Source organism: Canis lupus, chromosome 25 (assembly GCF_048164855.1).
Source record: "Canis lupus baileyi chromosome 25, mCanLup2.hap1, whole genome shotgun sequence".
NCBI classification, from domain to species: Eukaryota; Metazoa; Chordata; class Mammalia; order Carnivora; family Canidae; genus Canis; species Canis lupus.
In genome coordinates this window covers 9,695,614-9,717,647 of record NC_132862.1, presented here as the reverse complement: position 1 = coordinate 9,717,647, position 22,034 = coordinate 9,695,614, and the positions used below count along the sequence as shown (strand labels likewise).

General features: G+C 36.9%; 2 protein-coding genes across 3 annotated transcripts in view; one reads left to right on the top strand and one right to left on the bottom strand.

Moving 5' to 3' along the window:
- The window catches only part of NELL2 (neural EGFL like 2), a 381,434-nt gene that overhangs the window by 30,559 nt on the left and 328,841 nt on the right, over positions 1 to 22,034 (bottom strand). The window lies entirely within an intron of this gene.
- Positions 7,831 to 9,143, top strand: LOC140616816 (heterogeneous nuclear ribonucleoprotein A1-like). Its single transcript, XM_072797556.1, has one exon. It carries the CDS (start codon positions 7,831 to 7,833, stop codon positions 8,794 to 8,796), a length of 966 nt encoding a protein of 321 aa, XP_072653657.1. The 3' UTR covers positions 8,797 to 9,143.

Below are 22,034 nucleotides of genomic sequence, written 5' to 3'. Positions count from 1 at the left end.
TTTTCTGAAAGGATGTCTTACACTATTTTGCCAGGATTTATTCCTAAATATATATTTTTAACCTTTCTTTTAAAAAAAAACAACTTTATTTTTTCCAATTTTATTGAGATATAACAGACAAATAAAATTGTAAGACATTTAAAGTGTACAACGTGATGATTATATTAACAAAGACAAAAGGAAAAACACCATCAGTAGAAAAGAAAATTCAGAATTCAAAGGTTTTGTTTTTCCTTGGAAAACAGAATATAGTTGAAATGGTATAGTCAGAGCAAAGGAAGCCACAGCTTAGAAGATATACATAATAATGAGGTGCTACAGGTGATGAGGGCAGTAATCTTCCCTGAAGAATTCTAAGGATACGTGAAATACCATGTAAAGCTAATGTGAGACATGGAGTTGAAAGTAACTGGTTTAATTAAAAGTCTACTGGTGAATAATCAATCCATCTACCTCTTCCCACCTTCAGCAGACTGCTGAAAAAAAGCATTTACCCTTAAAGCCAGAATAGATGGTTCTTCTTTATTTTTTTTTTTTACTTTTTTTTTAAAATTTTTATTTATTGATGCATTTCTAAAGGATATATTGTTTAGTATCTGTTTTATTTTATTTTTTTTTAATTTGTTTTTTATTGGTGTTCAATTTACTAGATGGTTCTTCTTTAAAAAAAATAGATAAACTGGATGAAATGGGGCAGCTAAGATAAGAGTTATCATCCTTTGGAACAAAGTTTCTTCATTTCGGTGTTTAAAGATCTCAAATTATACATATAAACCCCCCCACCCAAAACCTGGCTCTCTTTTAGCTTACTTATTGTAAGTTTGCCAGTCAACAACCTTATCTTTCATATCAGAGCTCAAAATCAGTTTTTCTATTTATTCACTCTTAAACATTAATGTGAAATCAAGAGACAACAAAGACTTAAGAAAAATATGTAACATTCACTTGCTTATTTGAATAATCTAATAACCAAGCTATACCATCAGAAAAACTGACCCTGAAGGAAATAGAAATAACTTATATAACAGACCTTAAAACCTTTCTTGCTAATATCTTCAAATAGATTTGATAGACTATTTTATCCATAAGAAAATGACATAGTATTATTTAAAAAGGAATATTCAGAGAATAAAGAAGAGTTCTTGGAAATTAAAAATACAATAGCTGAGAAATTTCAAAATGTAATATAAGGCTTGGAAGATCAAATAGAAGTAGTATCTTGAAAAGTATAACATATAGAAAATAGATGAAAAATATAATAGAAAAAAGCAAAGAGCACCAACCTAAAAAGTCCAGCTTCTGATTAAAGACAAAATTCATACCAAGAAAATAGAAAAGTCAATGGGAGAAAAATATCTTTAAAAACAACAATAAAAACTCTTCACTGTAGAGACTTCAGATTAAAAGGCCCCCATACCAAGGTCCCTAATAATGAAAACTGACCTGATAGTCAATACTTATGGATGGCTTACTATGTAGGAGCCACCATTCCTTGCAATTTTCATATATATATATGAAAAAAATATGCATATATATATATATTCATTTAGTGCTGACAGTTGTCCCACAAAGTAGAAATATTACTGTTCCCTATTTTATTTTATTTTATTTTATTTATTTATTTATTTATTTTTTGTGTTCCCTATTTTAAAGAGAAATAATGTAGGCAAGCAATTTTTAAGGGAATTTAAGTAATTTCCCCAAGACTATTGAAGAACAAAACTGGGATTTGAACCCAAACACCCTAGATACAGAGATCAAACTCTTACTCCATATGCAGCACTGCCTTGCAAATGAACAAAACAAAGATTCACATCTAAACACACACTGTAAAATTTCACAATACGTATAAAATACAAATCTTAATATCTTCCAGAGAGAAATAATAGGTTACATACAAAAGGATGAGAATTAGTCTAGCATCATTTTACTCATGTGTAGCACTGCATGCTATAGCACAGTGAAATACTTATTTTGACCCTAGAAGTCTATACTCAGCACAACTTTCAAATATTATGAAAGCAGAATAAAATATTTTATGACATATAATTCATTTAGAAAATCTATGTCCATGCAGTATTTTTTTAAAAATATTTTATAAAGGTTTATTTATTTACTTATTTTATAAAGGTTTAAATCAAGGCAGAGAAAGACCTACCAGTAGTTTATCCCTCTCTCCTTGAAATACTTTCATCATTTTGCAAAAACATACCATTTTTTAGTTGTTTTTACATCACTGGCCTTTATATCTTCGGCTTCTTTGCAGATTTTATCATCTCAAAATCCAAAAGTATGAGTTCCCAGGGATCTATTCTTTAGTCTTTTCTTTTCTCTCTACTACCTTCCTAATCGTTTCATCTAGTACTAGAGCTTTAAATTGCCAAACCACCATCAATACACTGAAAACTACCTGTAGTGTGTTGAATAATGATCCCCCCAAATTTACGTCCATTTGGAACTCAGAATTTGACCTTATTTGGAAATAGAGTCTCTGCAGATATAATTAGGTAAGGATCCTGATATAAAATCATCTTGGATTTAGGGTGGGTTCTGTATCCAATGACTGGTGCCCTTTTCAGAAAAGAAGACACAGAGAAACACATGTACAAAAAGCCAATATGAAGATGGAGGCAGAAATTGCAGTTAAACAGTCACAAGCTAAAAAATCCTTGGGGCTACCCAAAGCTGGAAGAGACAAGAAGGATTCTCATAGTCTTCAGAAGGATCATGGCCCTGATAATACCTTGATTTTGGACTTAGAGTCCTGAAAGCTATAAAATAACAAATTCCTGTTATTTTAAGCCACCCAGTTTGTGGTACTTTTGCACAGCAGCCCTAGGAAAATAATACATTACCTCATTCACACTTTCTCTCAGTTCACTCTCTTCTCTTCCAAACCTATTAGTTTTCTCACCCAATTATTCAGTTTTTCACTCAATGTTTCTACTTGATTATCAAACTGCTCCTTTTGAAGTCTTCCCTACCTCATCAAATGGCAACACCATCCCATTACTCAGGCAAAAAGCTTTAGATTTATTCTTAATTTCTCTTTCTCTTATTCCTCTTACCAAATCTATCCAAAAATCACATTGGCAATGTCTTCAAAATATATCTAGAATCCAATCACCACTTCTAGCCACCTTCATGCTTACCATTCCAGTCCATGTCACCATCATATCTCACTTGAATTAATATAATAGCCTAATGATGATTCCTAATTCTATTTTTCCTCCTCTACAGTCAGTTCATTCTGGATTCATAGCATCCAGATGATCCGATTAAAATATTTGTCAGATTGTGTCATATCTTTGCTCTAATCCTATCTCTTATTTAGGGAAGATTTTTTTTTTTTTTTTTTTAGGGAAGTTTTTAGAAGGGAAGTATTTTAGAAAAAAGCTGTAGGGGATATATGCTGTTACCAAGCATTTTCTATTTCTAAGGCTGGGGACTACATTTCCCAGAAGCTCTTTCTCTGTATAGTTCTGTGTTTAACCAGGAGTGGAACTCCTGAGATTTGTCAGAGAGAAGTGAGGAAGAAGCCATTATTTGGGGGAAGTCATGGCAATCAGTGTCAGTGATTCTTATGAGCTCTGGCTTCTTTCACCAGTTCTAATGTGTCATTCTGAAGTAATAAATGAGGGTTTCTCAAATCCTCAGACTGCAGCCTTGCAGATCTTCACTCCCCAAACTCCTCTCATAACTGTGCTCCATCTTCCTGATTGAATGCAGACTGATACAGAAGTCTATATGCCAGAAGACATGATGGAGAGTTAATTTTAAATAGTGAATTTATGATAGAGTATAAAAGGAAAATGATTGTCAATTAGAAACTTCAGGAAAAAACAAACAAAACAAAACGCTTTAAAGATGAGAATTATTATACATATGCGACTTGTCTCTCTAGTGAATAATATTTGCATGGTCACAATAATGTAAATAGTATGAATTTTCAAATTTTAGACCTAATCAATTAGTGAACACATAGGATATTTCATGTGGTTACTGAATAGAACTTATCAGTCTTGATAATGTAAAAAAGACTGGAGGTAGGAGAAAGCAGAAGAGAGAGGCTGGGAGATGGAGGTAAAGAGTAGAAGCAGTATCTTTATTTTACATAATGGAGAATCGAGAAATGCTATCTAGAGTAGATAAAACAAAAAATGAAGGTGAAAATATATATTGCTGAAGGCAGAAACAGTAACCTGCAAAAAAAAAAAAAAAAAAAAGGAAAAGGTAACCTGCATGAGAATGAGAGGCATATGGGAAAGTGGTATATGGGAGGCAAATCTTCATCTGTCATATCAAGAAAGTTGTTGGTAATGTCTAAAATTGACTAATTAAAGCACGGTATAAATATACTAAAATTAAAAATGGTCCCCCCCTAGCATTTTGTCTCAACTGGACCTTCATAAGAGAATTACGCTTGTCCTAAGTCATCCTGTGTAGGTCATAAATTAACTTCTCTCCTGCATATCGGGTATGATACTAGTCATGTACCATCTTTGGGAAATAGAAAAAGATTGTCTTTGGGGGCATTTTCTGGTTTTGCAGTTCAGGGAAGGAACTTCTTTTAAGAAAGCCTTCTAAAAAGTGAGTCAGGGAGCTACTGCTTTACTGCTTTTCATTCTAAGCTTTATGTTGTTTGAGTTTTTAACCATGTGTCTATTTTTGTTCATATACATAAAAAATACACATTCAGAATATTCAGAAGCTTCATTGTAGAAATGTTGAGTATAATAGGATAGCAATTCTGCTAGGAATGAGATTTAGATGGAGAGAAAAATGAGACAGACGCTCTGGGAAAAGATACCAGGGCTGGAGACACGAGGGGAGCATAATCAGAACTGATTGTACAAGATGCTACAAAAATCAGAACTGGCTGCATGAAACTACTAAAGTTGAGATTAGAGAGAGACAAGAAAGAACCAAGGGCAGATCTTGGGGGAAAACAAGGGAGGTAGAAAAGGAAGAGGAACTCCAGGAGGAATTGTTAGCAGTGAGGTGAGAAGATCACAAGTCTAACAGAAACTAAGGGCAAGAGTGTCAAGGGAAAAGAAAGGGCTGTCAACAATGCTGAGGAGCACTGCAATGGCTTCTTGATGCATATTTAAGAATAAATACTTATGCTTTAACATAGCATTGAAACTCCCTCAGATGTATGAGCAACAACTTGAACAAAGCATTTAACAAAAATGACCTGTGAAAACTCCTTTATTAAAGCTTAAACATCTTTGCAGGTCTATCCCTTTTTACAAGGTAGCTAATGTGTAGGACATGAGACCTGAAATACTTTAATCCATTCATTCAACTGGTCTGTCATATCAAATGTCTATCATATCAAAAGTCTAACATATAAAACACAGATGGTAATATTATGGGAATATACCCAAGAGCTCATGGTCTAACAAAAAAAAGAGACAGCATTAGCACAAACAAGGTAGATATCATGAAGCCTAAAGGTAGATACAAGGTAGATAAAAGGTAGATATCATGAGGCCTAAAGGAGTAATACAGATGAAGAAATATGTGAATTCAGGAGAGACATTACTTCACTCTGAAACTCTGATCAATGAAGAGTAGGCCATTGGAGTAAACATGGCTGAGCAGAAACTTCCAGACTTATTCCTGCAAATAGTAGTAAATCACTTAAGACATTTATTCATTTATTATACTGTAATCAAGTACCTACTTTTGAAATAGGAATGCAGTTTTCATATATTAGATGACATTATAGTTAGGCCCCCAAAATAATATGAATGTGAAGCATCTGCTGGTTCTACAATAATAAGTAGACTGCTCTTAATTGGGGTAAAAAGCATGAAAGTCTTAATTCCTATGCTTCCCCGAGCCACTTTCTAATAGCAAAGATTAGACTGCCTACTTGATCTACCTCAAGATTATTTCCAGAAGGAGAAGAAAGAAGCTGATTTTTTTCTCAAACTATCCAGTAGGAACAAGAGGGCTAGAGAGAGTCTTTCTGTAATAATTTGCTGTACATTTTCTAATTATTAATACAGTGCTAAAAAAGGCTTTATGAATTTTGATGAACTCACTTACTGGCTATTCAGGAAAATGAGCTTTGAATGGTATGTCAGGGATGGTAAAGATGACAGTCAAAATAGATAGTCTGCATTTATTTGCAAACTGACAAAATTACATCACAGGAAATTCTGCTTTGAGCCAAATGAGCTCAGTGATGCCAATAATCAAAGAAACGGAACACTACAGTTTCCATATATCTGAATAAGAAGTCCTCGGATACAGCTTTGAGTGGGTCCTAACCATGAAATGTGCTGATAGGTGGCTTCTGTTGGCTTTGAGCAAGTGTCAGGTCTCTGACAGACTATCTACTTTCAGACCATTTCCTTATAACCATCTGCTTCCATCTCTGCTTAACCACCCATCGGCCTGACACAGGTTTCTCAGCCGGTGACAAAACATCACATCTCTCCCACATGGATAATTGAAGGGGAAAAATTGCCAAAAAGAAAGCAACTGAACAAACCAATAATTCGTTGCAATTACAATGAAATGAAACACTATGGGTTTTTAAAAGACAGGCTGATTCTTTCATGGTGCTCCACAACCTCAGCCACATAGGCTGATGGCAACCGTTGGGTCCTATCAAGAGAAGGTTACTTAATCAAGTCTGTTCCTGACTATTTATATTTTTTGTTCACTTCAACAACTTACTTCTCCATGATCATTTCAATTAGTTATACAATCCAGTGTTATCACGAAGGCAACGCCAAAAACTAGATGAAAGGGTCTCTGGTCCTGAGTGTCTGATCTTATGGACACAGACTAATTCTGTACTTGGATACTGTATTTTAAAAAGAAAAAAATCCTTTCATCCACATTTTTTGATTATCTTATATAAGGGAGTAGGAAAGCAAAAATAACTGACAGTTGTTTGGCTACTAAGTGCCACGTATTTTATCTTTTTTATCCAGTTTCCATCACATCATGACTTACACACACACACACACACACACACACACACACACACACACGGATTCTTAAAATTTATAGGGATAGGAGAACCCCAAACTCTATATGAACACAGCTGCCACAAGCTACCTGTAATGTTCCAGGGCAGATACACTGCCCAGGAATTTATCCCGCTGCTGTTGAGAGGCGAGCTCCAACATCATAAAGAGTCTGGGTAAGAAGTTTGTCCTTCTGGTATCTTCAATAATGCGAAGCATTAGAAGCCTAGCTTTATCTATATTATTTCAGTATTGTGCTGCTAGAGCAAAGAAAATGATCTAAATGTACAGTGATGAGGGAGTGATTCAATCAGTTATGGCACATGCATAAAATGGAATGCTACACAGCTTATTAAATGTTTTTGAAAATCATTAATGACATGAGAAAATGCTTACGATAAATGTCATGTAAAAAAGGCAGGATCAACGTGAAAAATAAAATATTGCAATATGTAAGCATGTATTTCATTCATGAATAAGACAGCAATTATCTTCAACTCGTAAATATTACAAGTTGTTTTCATTTTGTATATTCCTTCGTTTTATAAATCTTCTAAAATTAAACTACATTGTTTTTATAATTTACAAATATTTATGCAATAGATACGAAGTTTATCGATACAAGCAGAAGAGATTAGAACAGGAGCTCATATGCATCCTTCACATTAATGATTCAAAAAGATGACCAAGGCCATCTAGCCTCATCTTCCACCATACTCCTTCCACAGATGGGGTGTTCTGAGACTTGAACTGACCTTCCCTCTCTCTTGCATAGGAATTAAACTCTCCTTTCTGCCCCTGGACAGTAATCATTGTTCACGTCTCCCCTCCCACTGCTGCCATGTCTAAGTCAGAGTCTCCTAAAGAGCCTGAGCAGCTGTGGAAGCTCTTCATCAAGGGTTTGAGCTCCAAAACAACCGATGAGAGTCTGAGGAGCCATTGTGAGCAACAGGGAGCGCTTATGGACTGTGTGGTAATGAGAGACCCCAACACCAAGCACTCCAGAGGCTTTGGGTTCACCACATATGCCACCAGGGAGGATGTGGATGCAGTCATGAATGCAAGGCCACACAAGATGGATGGAAGAGTCGTGGAACCAAAGAGGGCTGTCTCCCGAGAAGATTCTCAAAGACCTGGTGCCCACTTAACTGTGAAAAAGATTTTTGTTGGTGGCATTAAAGAAGACACTGAAGAACATCATCTAAAAGATTATTTTTTTGAACAGTATGAGAAAATTGAAGTGATTGAGATCATGACTGACCGAGGCAGTGGCAAAAAGAGAGGTTTTGCTTTTGTGACATTTGATGACCATGATTTTGTAGACAAGATTGTCATTCAAAAATGCCATCCTGTGAATGGCCACGACCATGAAGTAAGGAAAGCCCTATCAAAGCAAGAGATGGCTAGTGCTTCATCCAGCCAAAGAAGCCGAAGTGGTTCTGGAAACTTTGGTGGTGGTCGTGGAGGTGGTTTTGGTGGGAATGACAACTTTGGTCATGGAGGGAACTTCAGTGGTCGAGGTGGCTTCAGTGGCAGTCGAGGTGGTGGTGGATATGGTAGCAGTGGGGATGGCTATAACGGATTTGGTAATGATGGAAGCAACTTTGGAGGTGGCGGAAGCTATAACGATTTTGGCTATTACAAAAACCAATCCTCAAATTTTGGACCCATGAAAGGAGGAAATCTTGGAGGCAGAAGCTCTGGCCCCTTTGGTGGTGGAGGACAATACTTTGCCAAACTACGAAACCAAGGTGGCTATGGTGGTTCCAGGAGCAGCAGCAACTATGGCAATGGCAGAAGGTTTTAATTACTGCCAGGAAACAAAGCTTAGCAGGAGAGGAGAGCCAGAGAAGTGACAGGAAAGCTACAGGTTACAACAGATTTGAGACCTCAGCCAAGCACAGTGGTGGCAGGGCCTAGCTGCTACAAAGAAGACATGTTTTAGACAATACTCATGTGTATGGTCAAAAAACTCGAGAACTGTATTTGTGACTAATTGTATAACAGGTTAATTTAGTTTCTGTCCTGTGGAAAGTGTAAAGCATTCCAACAAAGGGTTTTAATGTAGATTTTTTTTTTTGCACCCATGCTGTTGATTGCTAAATGTAATAGTCTGATCATGACGCTGAATAAATGTGTCTTTAGAAAAAAAAAAAAAAAGGAATTAGACTCTCCTGCCTATCCTTTTGCTTTACAAGGCTCCTTCTTTCTGGAACACACATTCCCTTACTTTGACTCATCAAAATAATATTTTTGTCTCATCAAAATCAGGCTCTTCTCAGATCTTATTATCCAAAATGCCATGCCAAATTGTCTGGGGTCTAGTTCTCCTGCTGCAATTGCTGTTGAAACTTCCACAGTCAGTTGAGTGTCTGTTAGTCTCCCCCCCCCCCGCCCACCTGCACAGCTTTATTGAGAAATAATTGACTTATAACATTGTGCAAGTTTAAGATAAAGACTTGTTGACTTGACATACTCATATATTGCAAAATGATTATCACCATAGCATTAGCTAACATCTCTATCACTTCATAAATCTACCATTTCTTTTTTTCTGGTGAGAGCATTGAAGATGTATGCTCTTAGCAACTTTCCAATATATACTACTTTTTTTTTTTTTTTTTTTATAATAAGAGATCAGTTTATGGTTAATGGTATCGGATAGACCGGGAAGGTACCAGGGCCCATAGTAATGAGCTTCCCAGCAATAGACTAACAGACTTACAAGCAAACAGAGGGACAGGGAAACAAATCCAAATGGCTGAGAGACCCAGGCCCAGCCTCGGTGGCTGTGCCTGGGCCCCAGTTCCAGTTCTGCCCTGGGAACCTGGGGAATGAGCAGGACCTACAAGTGCCTCAGTTCTTGTAAGGCTCCCATCTCCTCACTCCCTCCTGTCCCTTACCAGCAGGCTGGGACTTCTCACATGTGATGTATTTCCAGGGCTAGGGAATGGCTGGTCTGGGGGTGGGAAGGCAGAGGCTATGGTCTGTTAACTACGGTCACCATGCTGCACATAGATCTCACGAACTTACTCATATAACTGGAAGTGTGACCTTTTGATCAACATCTTCCTATTTCCTTCACTCTCTGACCCTGGTAACCACCATTCTACTCTGTTTGTGAGTTCAGCTTTTTTAGGTTACACATCTAAGTGAGATCAAACTATATTTGTCTTTCTCTGTCTGACTTATTTCACTTAGCACTCTAAGGTTCTCTAGTCCATCCACATTGTCACAGATGGCAGGATTTCCTTCTTTCCCATGGCTAAATAACTTTCCATTGTGTACATAACACATCTTCTTTATCAATTCATCCCATTGAAGGGCACTTAGGCCGTTTCCAAATGTGAGTCCTCAGAGGGCCTGAATATTACATTATTCATCTCCGAGTCCCATTGTTTGTAGGACACAGTCTGGTGTACAGTAGCCCTCAGAAAATATCTGTTGATCTCTGACAAATGCATCCTCAAAAGACAGGACTGAGTCATGAGTGGGGAGCATCTGAATTCAGATATGAGTGTTTCAAAACAATGGAAAGAGCATTAATGAAATAAACTTACTTAAGCCATTGTTTTTCTTCAAAGGAAATGGTTCTGTCATGGGCTCAGGAACTTAAGTGTTGGTCTTTTAAAGTTAGGTCCACAGTAACCAGCACAAAGCAAGAAGAATCTTTGGACTTATAGAACATCACAGGGGCAGACTTAAAAGATTCAGCTACACAGGTTTTTTTGTTTTGTTTTGTTTTGTTTTTGGGGGCTATTTAAGGAATATGGCATATACTGCTAGCTGTCGTTTTATTAATCAATTAATCAATATTATTAACCAATTTTATTAACCAATTAACCAAGATTTTCTTTCAGTTATGCTAAAAATAACTGCTTCAAAACTTAAATTTGAGATTTTAAAGCTACACTGCAACTATTAAATTTGTCCCGCTTTTTAATTGGAACTATTTCAAATATAACTCATAAAAATAGCTGTAACACACAACTATAAAATTAAGCACTCTATACTTCTAATTTCCTATAGAAAGTGATTAAAAAAACAGAAAAACCTTTGTTAAATCACCTTTATTTATACCCTAATGGCATGTTCTCCCTAAACTATGGAGATGGCCTCTGTAATTCTTTATGCTCTGCTATCTCCTATGCCAACGGAGCAAGAGAAATTCCTCAACAAGGAGAGTGAAATTTATTAGATAGGCAGGGAAAATTAATTGATAAATTCATTTGCTGTAAATTTTTCTAGCCACATATTTAAGTTCTTGTTATTTTGAAAAGAAATACAGTCATAGAACCTACTAATAAAGTAAATTCCTAGAAAGAATAAGAATAAAAAGAGTTATAAAATGCTATTTATGTCAGAGATTGCTAATAGTTCACAGGAATCTATTTCCTCTTCTTGCTTGGCACACAGCTAAAATACCTGAGTTTCAGCCAATGACATATGAGCAGCCAATGCTTTAGGAAGCGGATTGCTGGCCTCACCCTCTTTCTTCCCCTTCTGTTGGCTAGAGGCAGTTAATAAGGTCCTAGGAAGTGGAGTAAGGGGGTAAGGGAGGCAAAAGGGAGAAGGAGTTTGATTCCCTAAACTTCATGTCAATCAGAAACACTTTAGACCAGTATGTGAAAAATAAATTTCTAGTGTGATTAAGTCATAATGTATTTTGGCTCTATTATTCCCCTAATTCAATACTATACTCCATATAAACTACCTGAAACCTTTATCTTTCAAGTTCATATGTATGGGAAATCTATATATTATTTGCCCTGCTTTCTTATTTCGTCTCCCCTGAATATGGATGTTATTTTTTTCTAGAAGCATATGTAAGATACATAAGACATATATGACCATATTTATATTAATTAGTATATTCATTCATGCTATCACTTTGAGAACTTGCTATTTAGTAGATCTTGGAAATACATGAATGGAGAGAACATGGGACCTGACATTGAGAAGCTCATAATGTAGAAAGCAAGAAAGACTGCTGTAGCAGGAGTATAACCTGATGTATTAATATGTGTGCTTCTTAGTTAACTTTCCATTTTTTCTTTGAATGGAAAGTAATTATTTCCTCTCCTATGGGTCTTCTCTCCCTCGCCAAGTATCCATCTCCAGCTCACACAGAGAAAATTGAGCCACCCACTTTATAAATAGCAAAGTCTGAAAAAATCAAAAAGGTAATCTCAGATGGATTGAATAAGAGTGTTTGGAAAAACAGGAAGGGATTTGATGAAGAGATGATGCTAGGTCTGGGGAATGATCCAGAAGAAGGTATCTATGAAGGTAACATAGATAGGACCTGATGCCCAACTTGAAATGGAGAAGCCCACAACAACTGTGTTAAAATCATCAGATAAAAAACAAGCAAATGAAGCAAAAGTTTTTGATTGAGTAAGACAATGCACCCTCCGGGAATACTGTCTCTTAGAATCCCCACAAAGAAAGTGAAATTATCCTGAACACATAACCTGAAGGGGCTCAGGAAACACAGATCACACATGTAAGCATCTTCACCTATACTTTGAGGAGACTGACCCCAGAAAATGACTGGTCTGTTTGCTGATAATCAGGGATTCACAGTGCAGAGCCTTTGGATATCGCTTTTAATACAAGGTCTGTGGTGAGTCTGAAATGCAAAGCTATTCAATTTTTTAAAGTTACCTTTGATCCCTTAACTATATTAACTAAGTATTTTGCTCACTACATGTAATTTGATAACATTTTCAGATACAAAAAAACATAAAATTTTCCAGAAGATTAATTTTATCAAATGGGTAGATTGGCAATTTTGGTTTGCTTTCCCACATGTCTCTTCATTCTTGAATATTATGAAGTAGATGAATAATATCCATTATAGCCTGTCCTTTTAGTTTTTTAAGATTATTTATTTATTTTAGAGGGGTGGGTGAGGGGTAGGAGAGGGGGAGAGAGAGAGAGAGAATCTCCAGCCAACTCCATGCTGCCATGCTGAGTGCAGAGCCAGAAGCAGCGCTCCATCCATGATCATGAGACCATGACCTGAGCCAAAATCAGGAGTTCTACACTTAACCAACTGCACCACCCAGGTGCCCCCTGTCCTTTTAAATGATGATCCTGAAATTAAAGTCCTATAATCACCTTCTAGAAGGGTTTCTCAAAAGCCTCTACACAATTATTTTCTCTAACTGATTGACCCAAACTTTCTCTCTAGTCTGAGTGTGTTTCTAGAATTTCACAGAACTCTTCCACTATGGGATCCTTTACAAATGAAGCTAATTATTCTGAAATTTTATATGTGATTACTGCCTTTTCCTAATTTAAAAAAGAAGACTCCTACAAATAGTTACTATTATTACTCACAGCTCTCTTCATATTATATAGAATTCCCCACAAGGAAGGCATTTACAAAGTGATTTTTGGTACATGACATTAAGATATGAAAACATGAAAAAAAAAGAACAAAATGAGCCAGTTACTTGTGCCTACATTTTGAGGAAACCATTCCCCAATCTCCACATTGATAATAGTGTTATTTTTCTCAATGTCTTAAATTATTGCTGTGACTTTCAAATTTTATTTTGTCATAGGCCAAGGATCTCAAATGTACCATAAAACATGACCTATAGTTTGGGATCTCATTGCAGAGGGTTTAGTTGGTCATCTTCTATTATCTATTTTATTTATCTCCCTATTTTGATGGGGCCATGGAGGGCCATGGAGGGTTGGTTATAGTTGAACATTTCCTATAAATGAATCTCTTCATCTCTATCTCCCAGGTTGACTCATGACCTAATATAACCTTTGGCCTTAGGAAGGCAAATTTCTAAATATATATATAATATACATATATGTAATTTTACTGTTTATAAACACATAGCCAACACATAGTACATCATTAGTTTCAGAGGTAGTTTTTTTAAAAATATTTTTTATTGGAGTTCGATTTGCCAACTTTTAGTATATAACAGCCAGTGCTCATCCTGTCAAGTGCCCCCCTAAGTGCCTGTCACCTCATCCCCCCACCTACCTTCCCTTCCACTACCCCTTGTTCATTTCCCAGAGTTAGGAGTCTCACATGTTCTGTCTCCCTCTCTGATATTTCCCACTCATTTTCTCTCCCTTCCCCTTTAATCTCTTTCACTATTTTTTATATTCTCCAAAGGAATATGACCATATGTTTGTCCTTCTCCAATTGACTTACTTCACTCAGCATAATACCTTCCAGTTCCATCCATGTTGAAGCAAATGGTGGGTATTCATTATTTCTAATGGCTGAGTAATATTCCATTGTATACACAGACTACATCTTCTTTATCCATTCATCTTTTGTTGGACACCGAGGCTCCTTCCATAGTTTGGCTATTGTGGACATTGCTGCTATAAACATCGGGGTGCAGGTGCTCCAACGTTTCACTCCATCTGTATCTCTGGGGTAAATCCCCAGCAGTGCAATTGCTGGGTCATAGGGCAGGTCTATTTTTAACTCTTTGAGGAACCTCCACACAGTTTTCCAGAGTTGGCTGTACCAGTTCGTATTCCCACCAACAGTGCAGGAGGGTTCCCCTTTCTCCACATCCTCTCCAACATCTGTGGTTTCCTGCCTTGTTAATTTTCCCCATTCTCACTGGTGTGAGGTGGTATCTCCTTGTGGTTTTGATTTGTATTTCCCTGATGGCAAGTGATGCAGAGCATTTTCTCATGTGCTTGTTGGCCATGTCTATGTCTTCCTCTATGGGATTTCTGTTCATGTCTTTTGCCCATTTCATGATTGGATTGCTTGTTTCTCTGCTGTTGAGTTTAATAAGTTCTTTGTAGATCTTGGAAACTAGCCCTTTATCTGATATGTCATTTGCAAATATCTTCTCCCATTCTGTAGGTTGTCAGAGGTTTTCAATTATTTATCAGTTGCATATAACACCCAGTGCTCATCACATCACATGCCCTCCTTAATGCCCATCAGCCAGTTACCCCATCTACCCCCAACCTCCCCTCCAGAAACCCTCAGTTTGTTTCCTATGATTAAGAATCTCTCATGGTTTGTCTCTCTCTCTCTGATTTCTTCCCATTCAGTTTTCCCTCCTTTCCCTATGATCTTCTGCACTACTTCTTATATTCCACTTACGAGTGAAATCATATAATTGTCTTTCTCTGATTGACTTACTTCACTTAGCATAATATCCTCCATTTCCATCCAAATCTATGTAACTGGTGGGTATTCATACTTTCTGTCAGCTGAGTAATATTCCATTGTAGGTATATACTACATCCTTTTATCCATATTTTAAAGATTTTATATATTTGTGCGGGAGGGGGAGAGGAGGAGGGAGAGAGAGTCCCAAGCAGATGCCCAGCAGGGAGTCTGACACAGAGCTCAATCCTATATACCCAAGATCATGACTATAGCTAAAACCAAGAGTGCAACACTTAACTGACTGTACCACCCAGGCGCCCCAGAAGGTAGATTTCCAAGAAAATACTCTGTTAGTTTTTGATAGTTGTTTGGTTGTTTGGCTTCACATCCATAGTCAGGTAACCTTATTAAATGCACTCAAGAATTTCTACCACAGTGAATACACAAAATGTGCTTTCTTCTAAAAAGAATTTTTTTAAATGAAGCAACCATTAATGTAAGCATAATGCAAAGGAAAAAATCCAAATTTATAGTGATTTACACACTGCAATGGTTAAAATAACTAGCCTATTATAGAAAGTAAATCACAAAATAAAACCATGGAAGGCAATGAATTGGACATTGGAAGAATAAAAGGGGTTTAGCGTTCCAAAGTAATGAGAAAGCTGATTTCCAAACACATATTATTCTACGTGCTCACATACTATTCCAAACACACAGAGATATTCAATTGTTTTCTTCTAGAACCTAAAGCCTGAGCATCATAGCTAATTTATCCATGCTAGCTCCACTCAAGATTATTTTGGGAGTGATGGATGTGCTCACTATTCTGATTGTGGTGATGATTTCACAGGTGTATAATATACATAAAAACTTACCAAATTTTATCCTTTAAATACATGCAGTTTATTATTAATCAATTCTAACTCAATTAAGCTATTAAAATGCATAATAAAAAGTAATATGTGTTCTCAGCTTAATGTGTATATACAATAGACAGAAAGTGGTTTTTAATCATTTAACGGTGCATAACTGTCAACAACTGAGCAATTTCCAAGTTTTGAAGTTAACAAACTGTCCCTAGAAATGGAGCCAAAACTGGCAACAGAAATTAGGAAATTAGTTATAGAGATTGAGGAGTAATAAAGGTGGAGGAGTTTGTGTAAAGGGAAACTGTGAGCCTGAGAACTGTAGAAGCCATGAAAATGGTGGGGGGTACTTAACAGAAACACAGTATTTTAACCTCACAATAAGAAACAGAAGTTTTGTAAGGGTATCAGTTTAGGAACACAGGCTGAGAAGTCTCCTTTTAGGAATGGGGGAACCATGTCACAGGGGGAGGAGCCCTACAATCCTGAATACTGATTGCATTCAACAGATCAGTCCCCATGGGGTGTTGGGCAGCTCAAGGCAGAACTGGTTGGGGTTTATGTAAAGGGTTGGTGGGCAGCAGGCTGCTCAATTTTTTTTTTTTTTTTTTTTGGAAATCAATGAGCCTATTTATGGAAAGAAGACTCTTGAAAGGGCTAGAAGGTCAGGCCCAGTTTGAGATGGACTCTTTTTTCCCTCTGAGGACTCTTGCACTTACTACTAGTTCATCATACGTCTCCTAACATAACTGACTTGCTTTATAGCTATTTTGGCATGTGCCTTACTAAAACCAACCCTCTATTTGAGCTCATAAGACTACAGTGGAGAGCATTTCTTATGAATATTTGATCCCTCATATTACTGACAAAAAATTCCGTGAAAGAATAAAATTAATGTTAGTAGGCTTTCCTTAAAGCTCATTAGTGCTGTTTCACAGCTGACACCACCATCTACTTCAAAGACTCTCTGCTATGAACAGAATCAGCTGTCTAGTTCACCTAAGTAGAGTGGACATCAGAATCCCATAATTTAAGCACAATAACCTTTTAACCCATGATACATCTCGGGCTCATTTAATGAAAAGTTGCAGAGGCCAGTCTGAGAGAGAGCCAAGAAATTTGAATGCAATCCTCCAGTTCAGAGAGCTCCTTGGGCTTGCCTACTGTGTGATTTAACTTGACTGAGTTTCTGAGCAGCCCATCTTAGCAGGAGATAAATCCAACAGCAAATCTGCCTTGGGGTGGATAACATAATATTTATCTTTCATTGCCCACTTCCCGAATTTTATCAGTGGGGGACTGATTGAAGAGAGGATGTCTAGGTACCAGACACTAGGGTTCTGGTGAGGTTAAGCTGTTAAGGCTCACAGACTCTGGGCACAAACATACTCATGGTGCACGCTGCCTTCAGGTCCACTCTGTCAAGCACAGCAGTTGGAAAGTACCGGTCTGCATTATTGCTAAGTTACCAAAATAAGCTCTTTGAGCTTCTTTGGTCTCCATAACACACAGAAGAGGAAGGGCACAGTCTCTCTAATTTAACGATTCTAATCCAGTGTAGCTGGCAAGATCCAAAAGGGAATAAGGTCTCTGCAATTTCCTTCAGTGTGTTTCTGTCCAATTCAATCAAACAAATGTTATTAGAGTCTAATAAGTTCCATATACCACATTGGACACTGTGGATTCAGCAACAAATGAGCTAGTGCCCATTCCAAGAAAGTAGGTGCTTATCCAGAGGGGCTCATCTAAAAGCCTAACCAGGAAAGAAGGATGAGCAGAGCTTGCCCTTAGAGATGGTAGCGGTGTACAACATTAAGACATATGAGAAACATGCAGGGATGAAACAAACCCCAAACCTGGAAGGCAGTATTGCCAGGTCATCAGTCCAAAGGGGCTAGGAGTAGGAAGAGAAGTCAGATGTATAACTGAAACTGAAGAAACAGAGAAAGGGGGAATCAACCTGGAGAGATTCTTCTACCTAAAGAAACAGACATTGACAGTTTTATAGCAAGCTGGTGCTTCCCCAGGGATATGAGGGGATTTGTTAAGAGCACTAACCCAGTGAGATCCGGCTCTTCAGAAGCTAGTTTAGTCAGTACAAACATGTTAACAACTCACTAGAGATACATTTTCAAGGACTATGATAGAGGTATGCGCTCTGCCAGAAAGGCTAGGCAAGCAAGTGACTTCTAAACTAATTAGAAAGACAAACTGGTAAAGGAATTCCAAACACAGGGAACAGCTGATGTATAGATACAAGAGGATGACAACGATTAGAAAAGGCTGAGTGACTCAGTGTGGCAGGTGCATATTTATGTGAGGGGAAGTAGCCAGAGACAAGGTTACAGATACAAGGTGGGGCCAGATGATGTTGGGAGTTATTTCCTGGAGCTCAAATTTTAGATATTATCCTTAAAGCAATGTAGAGACAAACAAGCTTTTGAGTAAAGGCTGTTCACTCAAAGTGGTCTCTTGAAGCTGTCTTAGCATGCTGATGGCTGCAAGAAGCAGATAACAAGCTCCCATGGACCCCTGCTCATTCTTTTCCAAAATGCTCTGGTTCTAGCTTTGAACCTGGGTTGTTACTCTCTGCTTTGGGCAGTTTATGGCTTGGCTATTTCTCCTCTTTGCCTAGCTTCTTTTGGATTACAGATTATTTACTGAACTCTGATCTGGTACTCCCCCCAAGGGGCAACTGCTCCCACTAACTGCCAAAACAGTATGATGAAACAAAAGCAGAAAGCATCAGTATTCTTTGTCTGGTCCTAGCCTCTGGAATGCTGTAAATGAAGGGTAGGAACATGGCCAGATCTGTTTGGAGGTGGATTAGAGAGAAAGAGAAAGATGGTAGGAAGAAAGGTAACTTAGAGGAAGGAAGACCACAAATGATGACAGCAGGGAGGATCGGTGTTGATATAATGAAGAAGTAGAATATGACAAGACTTGGTGTCTGCTTCATGTTGAAGGTAGGAGGGAGAGAATAATGGGAGATCATTTTGATGCTGAAATTTAAGTATCCTATGAGATATGTAGACAAAGATGTACAGCTTGCCATTGCAAATACGTATCTGGGGTTTATGAGACACTGGAAACAAAACACAGATTTGGTATTATTTGATATATACTCTTGTAAACAAAGCCATGAAAGGAATTGCTACAGAGAGTATTCAAGATAGGAAATAAGACTGAGGAAGAGAAATAAAAGGAAGAAGAGAACTAGGAAAAAGCACCTTCAGTAGTAAGAGGAGGAACGGATTTCAAGAAAGAGAAAATTGTTAACAGTGTCAAATGGGTTAAATTGAATGGAAGTATAAGAGAGGCCAATGGAGATAGCAACTCAGATGGGAGCAAGGGGATAAAAAATTAAATAAGCTGAAAAGTGAATGAAAGGTCAATAAAATGAAGACAGTGAGTATATATTACACTTCAAAAAAAGGTGACCATGAAGGAAAGTAGAGGGGTATGTTGGTATTTTTCAAGGAAAGGAGGAGCAAAGATTCACAGGATATTTTAAGATAATAAAACTTGAGCATATTTACAGACTGAAGAAATGGGATGGGTAAAAAAGGAAAAACTGAAGATGCAAGTTCAGATAATTGAACTTTAATCCCATGTTTCTATTTGAGTGCATAAAAAATAATCCATAAAACACTTTTTTTTTATTCTTACCTGATGTTCAAGAAAGAACAAGACTGAGGGTAAAAAATGTAGCAATAGAAAGAACAGAGAAATTGTAGGTGGATATTTTTTCTCTGCCTCTGCACCACCAAAATCCCAAGTCCTGAACTAAAGGCAGAGAGCACTGCTTTAGGGGTGATCTATCACTTGAATATGCATAAATGTACTAATCCTACTTCCAGTAAATCATCATTCATATTTTTTGGGAAAGGGTGACCCTGCATAACTGAAGACTAAGTCTAATTAAGTAGACATCATATATACCATTGAAAGATATATTCCCAAATAATTACTAAATAAGAAAACCCATTAGCTATTAAAGCTATGCCGAACACAACTCAATCTTTCTTTACTGATTTAGAATGAACTTACAGTGCCCCAGGGCCATCATTATAAATATTAATTCTCATTGAATATATAGAACTGTCAGTTCTATTGATATTCATAGTAGAAATGGCCTTGTGTATTTTTAGACTTGCTAAATACATTGAGAGATAGGTTGGAAGAAATAAAAGGTTAATGTCAGAGATAGCACAAAATACAGAGAATTGTCAGTATGCTTCTGGGTCCCTAAAATGCTATGATTATTTCCTGTGGAAAACTTCCCACTGTGGTTATCAGTAATTTTATTTTAATAAATTTACTACAGGTCAAGAATATTGCATATAATGATGTATATCCCTAGGACAGCTATTTTGGGAAAAAAGTAATATATGAGATGACAACACATTTCCATGGTTTAATGAACTACTTCGTGATAGCACATGATGGACCATTTCCGTTTTCATGTTCAGTCAACTGTATCATTACAGTAATGAAAGGATATGATATTTGACTTACTAATTCCAACAAAAATTGTCCCTAATGTTGTTTTTATGTTAAAAAAATTTCAAGTCAGGAGGCAAATGCTATTAATACATATGAGTGAGCTGCACCTGCAGGAGAAAGTATCTGACAACAAAATACATATATTTTTGTAAGGGGGCAGCAAAATAAGCTATAGTCAGGAAATTCTTTATTGAGGGAAAAGACACAGCAGAGATATTGAATATGGCTTATAATTGACATTATCAAAGAGAAAGCTAAATGATATCAGTATTTAATAGTCTTCAAGGCTGACTGTTTCAGTTTTCAGGATTTATATAGTCTTCTCAAAGAAGTGTAGCATTGTATTAGGACATCGTGTGTATAAAAACACATTGCTTGGTTGGGTATCTGCAGTATGCCAGGCACTTGGTGAAGCCCTGAGGGCATAAAGATGCAGCCTGTAACCTATTACACTCACACCTTAATAAAGTAAACATACATACACATATATGAAGTACATATAAACATATATACAAAATAACATATAAACATATATGAAAAAACATATACATTATATTTACATATATAGAATTTATCTGTGAGGACTGTCAGAAGAGCACATAGTTTGTTAGTAATCTATCTTCTGTTTTAGATATAAGTGGTATATGTAAGTTGTATTATTTTGGTTTTCCCCCAAACCACAAGGAAATATGTTTTCATTTTTTCTCTCATAAGATACTACACAAAGACATCTGCAAATATCACTCCTGTGCATTTGTCATGGAAGGAAGGCATTATCAGCATCATCTCCCATACTAATCCATACTCATTCTGAGGCTCCATTTGAGGGCTAAATACTAAAAACAGTTTTACATCCCTTAAAGCAGTGGTTCTTGATGTATGGACCATTGAAATCAGAATCCTCTGAAGATGCCTTATAAAAATGCAGGTTCTTAAAATCTCTGTTCGAAAGGGGTGGTTGAAAGGGAGGTGGGGGGGTGGGGGCGACTAGGTGACGGGCACTGAGGGGGGCACTTGATGGGATGAGCACTGGGTGTTATTCTATATGTTGGCAAATTGAACACCAATAAAAAAATTAAAAAATAATAAAATAATTTTAAAAATTAAAAAATAAAATCTCTGTTCTAGACCTACAAATTCAGAACCCCAGATGATGGAAGTTGGTCATCTGGACTTTTTACCTGGTCCACAGGTGATCTTTGTACGCTTCAAAGTCAGAAAGCCACTGCTTCAAGGAGTCAAGAATGTTCTCCCTCACTGCATTTCAGATTTGTGAAAGTACTCCCCTCTTTTGATTTAGCCTTTAAGAGACTTGGATCAAAACTGATGCTGAACTTAAAACTATCGTATTTTTTCAAATCCTGCTAATTCATTAATTGTATGCTGTACATTATTTCATATATCACTAAGAAAAAAATACTGCCAATTAAACAACGATACACATCAACGTCTCCTGATTTTAGAAATGTTAAAATATTTGGAAATACAAGCATCTAAGAATTGATGAAAGACTTTATCCCTAAATTTTAACTCTTGAGTGAGAAGGTTGTCAAA

Bases quoted from the DNA above. Each gene is read 5' to 3' on its own strand.
- LOC140616816 (XM_072797556.1), top strand. From the start codon at position 7,831: ATGTCTAAGTCAGAGTCTCCTAAAGAGCCTGAGCAGCTGTGGAAGCTC.